Genomic DNA, 7,114 nt, shown 5'->3' with positions numbered 1-7,114 from the left:
AGATATATTTTGGAGGGTCCTGGTTTATGTAATAAACAACTTTTGATAAATAAATTGTATTAATGTTGATACTTGAGATTTTTGGGAAATATGACATATGATTTTTATGTTTGAAATGAAAATTTTGGTTTGTAAAATTTTGGTGTTACAAGTTTGAAGGTAACAGGTTGTTACCTTGACCTTCCCTCTTTCTAGATCTCTTTATGTTTAAGATTAGGGCTTTCCTAGCATGTATATTAGACATTTTTGAGTATGGACTAGGGTCTGAAGTTGCAACTTCGGATCTGAGCTTATCTTGGTCTCTATAGCTATAAAGTGTTCAGCTTTAGCAAGTATGAACCTCCCATTTTGAGTTAAACCCCATTATAAGCTTGGATTTGATATTCTAAGCCTTTAGAGCCTTGCATGCACGTAAAGTTTGCAACTTTATGTGATAAACATGCCTTGGGGAGCTTGATCTGCAATATGGATCTTTGAGGTGGCTTAGGAGCATCTGAATGAATAAAGGACCGAAGGGACTCGACGAGTTGCAGGGCCAACTCGGCGAGTCCGATGAAGATTGTCGTGCAAGGATTTCTGCATGGACTCGGCGAGTCAGTAGGCTGACTCGGCGAGTCAGCTAGGGTTTTCCCGACATTTGGACATGCATGAACTCGGCGAGTTGCAGAAAAACTCGACGAGTCAACTGGGGATTTCATGACTTCTCGAGTTCTGGAAGGACTCGAGGAGCCATTGAACTGCACTCAATGAGTCGGGTCAGCATGGACTGTTGACCTTGACCGTTGACCTTGACTTTGACCAAGGATTGACTAGTTGACTTCTGGGGTATTTTGGTAATTTGGAAATTTATGGAAATGGTCTTATGGTAAATATAGGTGGTGGAGTTCATGTCGGTGGTTCGAGAGTTTGAGCTTATCACTTCAGTGCGACGGTTGTGAGGTGAGTTCTCCTCACTATATCAACAGGGTGTAAGGCACCAATGTCGGCCCTAATCGGATTTGTATCCGGGTTTATTACATGATATGCTTATTGATTTACATCCTGGTAGTTAGGATGGTGATATGCTTAGTGACCTGGTTAGGTCGGTATCCTGGTATATAGGATGATACTATGTTAGTGATAGGTTAGGTCTGTATCCTGGTTATAGGATGTTGCTATGATTGATGATTTGTTAGATCGGTTTGACTGTTATATATGCTAGCGTATGATATAATGTGCACATGTAAGTTTGGTTGGGGTTTGGGTTGAGGCGAACCTGATTTGTGTTGAAGGCCAACATACCCAGGGCGGTCCGGATAGACTACAAGCCTAGGAGGGCATGCCAGTCAGACCGAAGGCCCGACGAGCGGTCCGGATAGGCTGTAGGCCCTGCGAGGCGGTCCAGACATGCCGAAGGCTCGGAGAGCGGTCCAGATAGGCTGAAGGCCTGCGAGACGGTCCAGTCAGGCTGAAGGCTCATTATGCATGTTGTTTGCTTATATGTTTATATGATATGGTTATATTTGTATGGCGTTGGTATTTTGGGGGTAACTCACTAAGCCTTCGAGCTTACATTTATCGATTATTGTTTCAGGTACTTCGGATGATCGTGGGAAGGCGAAGGGGTGACCGTACACTTCCTCGATTTATTATTATGATTTATGGGAACTCTGATTTGATACTATTTTGAAAACGAATTGTAATAACTTAATGATTTTAAATTTTTTAAAAAGTTCAAATTTGGCATGATTTTTATGGATGTTATACAACAAAACTTAAATAATCTTTCGACTAAAGGACCCAACCATACAACGGTTAGACTCAAACGATAGTTGCGCAATAGGGCCAAATCCTTCACTCTAAGATTATTTAACCTTCATAGCATGTAACTTAGTGTATTCATTTGATGGTCAACTCACATCAATGTGAGTCCCACAAAGCACGAAGCAAGCATCATTCGAGTAGTGGAGTCGAATGGCACTAAAATACAATAAAATCAAACAGATCCTCATACGAAATTCTCGATCTCCATCTCCCAACATCTTGGATAAACCTTCGACCTGCCCTCACTCTCTCAAGAGTGGCTAACCATTCCTTGCGCTGACCCGCTATGTACTGCACCCTACTCATGAAACTTCCACCAACCCTACAGCACTCGTGTATGCTAGTCATACATAACATTGGATCCTATAGACAGTCGAATACTTGATCCTACCCTAAGCCCTTTATCAAACAAGAACAAGAAATAAGGCCAAACCAACCATTCTCAGGATATAAAATCTTAGTTATGTACAACTATGATGCATACACTAAGCAACTACAGTAATGATGTGAATTTCATAAAAGGAATATCCTAGGCTATCAGGCATCATATAATCAGGCAATTCTATCATGCAATTCCTGAAGATCCCTAGCCTATCACTAGCATGCTGCTCTAACATATCGCAATATCAAATAACAGTGTGGTAACTTGGGGTCAACTTACTGGCTCCGGCTGATCGTACACATCTCATCCTCTTTGATTATTTTGAAAACTATTTGAAAATAATTTTTAAAACCCTTTTTCCTTAGTTTGAGACTGGATTCACACGAGTGTTCATCCAATTCACTCAAACCAAGGCTCTGATACCAACTTGTAACATCCCAAAAATTTCAACAAATTTTAAATTTTCAAAACAACCCTTTTATTATTAGAAGTGTCACAAAACCAATGTTTTCGAACATTATTTAAAATCAGAGTCTCCCAAGATCCAATCATTTGTAAAACAAAGGATGTGTACGGTCACGCCTTCGCCTTGCCACGGTCCACTGAAGTACCTGAAACTATAAACCAAAACTGTAAGAACGAAGCTTATTGAGTTCCCCCAAATTACCAACATATAACATAAGCATAATACAGATAGCATGCATACAGAGCCTTCAACCTGACTGGAACGTCGCGCCGGCCTACAGACTATCTGGGACGCTCATAGAGCCTTCAGCATGATTGGGACGCCTCACCGGGCCTACAGACTATCTAGAATGCTCACAGAACCTTCAACATGATGGGAACGCCTCATCGGGCCTACAGACTATCTAGAACGTTATCTGGGCCTTCGGCCTGATAGGTACGCCTCTCGGGCCTGTAGTCGATCCGGGACGCCCTGGGTCTCTTGGCCTTCAGCCTGCACTGGTCTGCCTCAACCCAAACACACACAACATGTCGACATATACATAACAGATACACATACAACATATCAATATAAACATTACCAGTTTTGTTGACTGACAACACAAATCAGTACAATATCAACCCAACCACACTACGTCGATATATACAACCAGTAAACATATAGCCAGTAAACAGATAACATGCAGATCTAATAGATCACTATAATATAACAACATCCTATATACCAGGATACAGATCTAACAGATCACTACAACATAGCAACATACGGTAAACCATGATATCAATCCAATGGGTCGGCCTTGGTGCCTTCGACCCAAAAGTACAGTGAGGAAACTCACCTCTCATTCTGATCCAAAGCTGATGAGGTCCCGACTCCGAATCTCAGCTCCAACTGACACCTATCCATTCTAAGTGACCAATCACAACCAAAATCCCAAAATACCCTTGAGGTCAAACTTGGTCAAAGTCCATAAGTCAACTGAGTTAACCCAACCGAGTCAACCCAGACTACGTACGTGGGGCGTACTCCGGAGGTACGCTAGGTGTACTCGAGTCCTCGCAGTTGACCACCATTGGGGTGGTTGACCTCGTACACAGGGCGTACTCCGAGTACGCGGGGCGTACCCTTGCAAGCCCAAAATCCATTTTAAGAGATTAATGGGTTAAGCTAATACGTCCAAACTTCAGATCCATGACCAAAATAATTTTAGGAGACATAAAGTCTCCAACTTTATGACCTATCATGTCCAATAAGTGCTTAAAACAAGGTCTTATTCCATTAATACATTCTTACAAGACGCATGAAGTAAAACTAACCACTTGGAACCCATTTTTATGACTTAAGACCCCTCCTAGGGTCTAAAAGGACAACTCAACGGTCAAGAACATGTCATATTCAAGATTTAACATTTTGGGACCCAAAAAGCTTCATAAAACAACCAAAACTAGATCTATGAGATAGAGGGATCAAGTTCCAAGCTTTTTACCTTTTAATGGTTGCAAATGAAGTAGAAATCCCAGATCCAAGTGTTCCACTCCTTCAAGATGAGCTTGGCTTCCTTCCTTCTTCTTCTAAGGCACCAAAAACATACTTCTAAGCTTGAAAAGGCTCCTCAGGGTGGTTCTAAGGTTGCACAATCGTATGGGAGTGATGGAGGCGAATAAGGTGGGTGAAATGAGGCCATAAGAGTGCTTAAATACCATTCAAACCCTAAAAATTAGGGTTTCCTCATTTAGAAAGTACGCCCAGCGTACACCGACGTACACCCAACGTACGAGAGCATACACCACATACGCATGGCGTACTCCGAAGACCCAATATTACAGCAAGTCCACTAGGGCTCCTTTTGCATACTTTCTTGAACTTAAGCACCAAAAGCACAATACACCTCAATATCAGAATCAACAATGGAAGTTCTTCAAAACCAGATGTTACAAATATACAATAGGAAAAAGTTAAAAATCGCAATTTCATTAGACATAAAGTTCGACTTTCATAACAAAGTTACGTTTTAAAGTTCACATTCTCACTCTTTCATTTTATAAAAGCAAGTAAATACATTATCAGTCTTAACATTTTCTAGTGCTTCATTTTCTACACTACAAATCAAAGTATCATTTATAAAATTGTCACATATTCTATTACACAAATCGGTCTTCAATAACTTCATTGCAGAAAAACACCGTTCAACGGTTGCGGTTGCGACAGGCAAAACCAAAGTTAGTTTTAATAATCTATAAACCAAAGGAAAAGAGAGGTGCTTCCCGGTTTCCACCAACAAACGAGAGAAGTATGCAATTCCCTTCAAGTTGAAAAATCCCTCATCATGGAGCAAAGAGTGATAATATATATCAAATTGTCCATTAAGTTGCACCCTTTCTGAATCGTCAAAATCATTTTTGTATATCTCACTTAGCTTCAACAACTTTTTTTTATAAAAACTAGAAAATGAGTCACAAGGACTCAAAGTTTCCATGTTCTCCATAAACTCCGTGCCAACTTCACTAAATCTATCCCCAAATTCTTGAATTTGCATATCCAAAACCGTGTTAAAAATCACAACTTCAAAATGATGTTGATTAGTCATATTGGTCCTATGCTTTTGTGGGGTAACATAATATATTCCGACATGTCCATAACTTCAATACTTTGCTTTTCACAAAAAGCACATACCTTCTTCCAAATTTGTGGAAACCCATCTTTTCTAAAAACTAGCAATGTTTTATTTGTCCCTTTTACTAACGAAGCCGCTTCCAAAACATCTTGATCTTTTTTTTTTCAGGTGTTTTGACAAGGTATCCGTGAGGCCTGGAATTTCCAACAACAAGTGTAAAAGAAACACGAAATCAAGTGTCCTGAAATATGATAAAATACCCTTTGCTTGATTACAGTTAGATAAAGTAGACCCTTCCTTTTTGACATATTTAATGACCGTAACAACTTCTGCAAATAAATTCAACAAACTTACAATTATTCTAAAATGTGAACCCCATCTAGTATATCAAACTCGAACAAGAGAAATCTCTTGATTCAACCCTCTTTCTGTTTCAGTTTCACCAATACCAATTTTGGCTACCACTCTTTCTTTTTGCATCTCTCGTATCATATCTTTTCTCTTAAAAGACCCACAAACAGCAGTAACCACCAAATCTAGTTGTTCAAAGAATTATTCAACATCATCATATTTTTTTGCAAACGCCACAACCATTAATTGAAGTTGGTGTGCAAAACAATGTATATAAAGTGCATAACTATTTTCATTTAAAATCAAAGATTTTCAAACCATTGAATGCACCACTCATATTACTTGCTCCATCATAACATTGCCCCCTCACCTATATATTTGAAAAAAGAAATAAAAAAATATAAGACATAAAAATAAAATTAATATCGTATTAAAGGAAATAAATATTTTATGATTTCTCACTTGAGCCATACTCAAGTTGTTGTTAGAAAATATGGTATCTATGACGACTTTAAGATTCAAAGAATATGTATCCAACACATAAACAACTCCAATAAATCTTTCATTTACAATCTCAAGTCTATCAACATATCTCAAAACAATAGTCATTTGTTCTTTTTTGGAAACATCACTAGACTCATCAACTAATATACCGAACACATCTTTATCAATTTCATCACAAATAGACTTAGGTTATCTCTTTTGAAAAGCAATTGACAATATCTTTTTGAATCGTCGGAGAAGTCAACTTTTCTTTTTTTTTCGAGCATTTTCAAAAGTAACTTTTAAAGATCTTCTCATTATCTTCTTTAATCAAAGATAAGACTTCAATGAAAAGTCTTTTATTATTATACCTTTCCATCTCATCATGTCCATGAAATGGTAATGCATTTTTCAATAAAAATCTACAACTACGGATTGTAGCACGTAATCGAAATTTCATAATTACTTTGCTCAAGTTTCGTACGCTTATGCAAGACTTCACCAATAGATTGATTTTTTCTCTGTAGCAAATCACACTTTTCTTGGGCCTTATGGTGATAACTTTGAATATTACCCATATGTTTTAGAAATGAAATTGTCAAAGCCTTCGGTTATAAATGCATCTCGTCCACCTTGTTCCCCTACCATGTATCCAAACAAGTAGCAACAAAAACAATATGCATTCTTCTCTTTTATGCTATACTCTAACCATGGAAAATCAGTAAACCATTCCACAACAAAATGTCTTTCCTTATTACTAAATAAGGTTAATTCAAAATTATACCCCTTTTGTTGACAAGGTCCTTTAATCAAATATGCCCTCCTTATTTCATCCATTTGATTATGATTATAAGATGTAATTTTTGGCCTATCCCTCGGGTCCGAAGGAAGATCATTCAAATCAAAAGATTGTGTCATTTTTGGTTTTTGAGTAGGTTCATCAAATTATGGTTCTTGCGGTTTTGGAGTACGTTCATTAGATTGTGGTTCTTGTGGTTTTGGCGTAGGTTGATTA

At 38.3% G+C, this 7,114-nt stretch overlaps 1 protein-coding gene across 1 annotated transcript; it reads right to left on the bottom strand.

The window, feature by feature from the left end:
• Positions 1-4,515: 4,515 nt before the first annotated feature.
• LOC145126345 (uncharacterized) lies at positions 4,516-5,238 on the bottom strand. The gene is made up of 3 exons (XM_079061729.1): positions 4,835-5,238; positions 4,682-4,750; positions 4,516-4,567 (listed from the first exon to the last, which is right to left on the bottom strand). Exons 1-3 carry the CDS (start codon positions 5,236-5,238, stop codon positions 4,516-4,518), a joined length of 525 nt encoding a protein of 174 aa, XP_078917855.1.
• Positions 5,239-7,114: the final 1,876 nt, after the last annotated feature.

The sequence above is a fragment of the Lactuca virosa genome, chromosome 7 (genome assembly GCF_052849685.1).
Source record: "Lactuca virosa cultivar CGN04683 chromosome 7, Lactuca_virosa_CGN04683_v6, whole genome shotgun sequence".
NCBI lineage: Eukaryota > Viridiplantae > Streptophyta > Magnoliopsida > Asterales > Asteraceae > Lactuca > Lactuca virosa.
The sequence above is the reverse complement of the archived record's forward strand: the minus strand, read 5'-3'. Positions and strand labels throughout refer to the sequence as shown.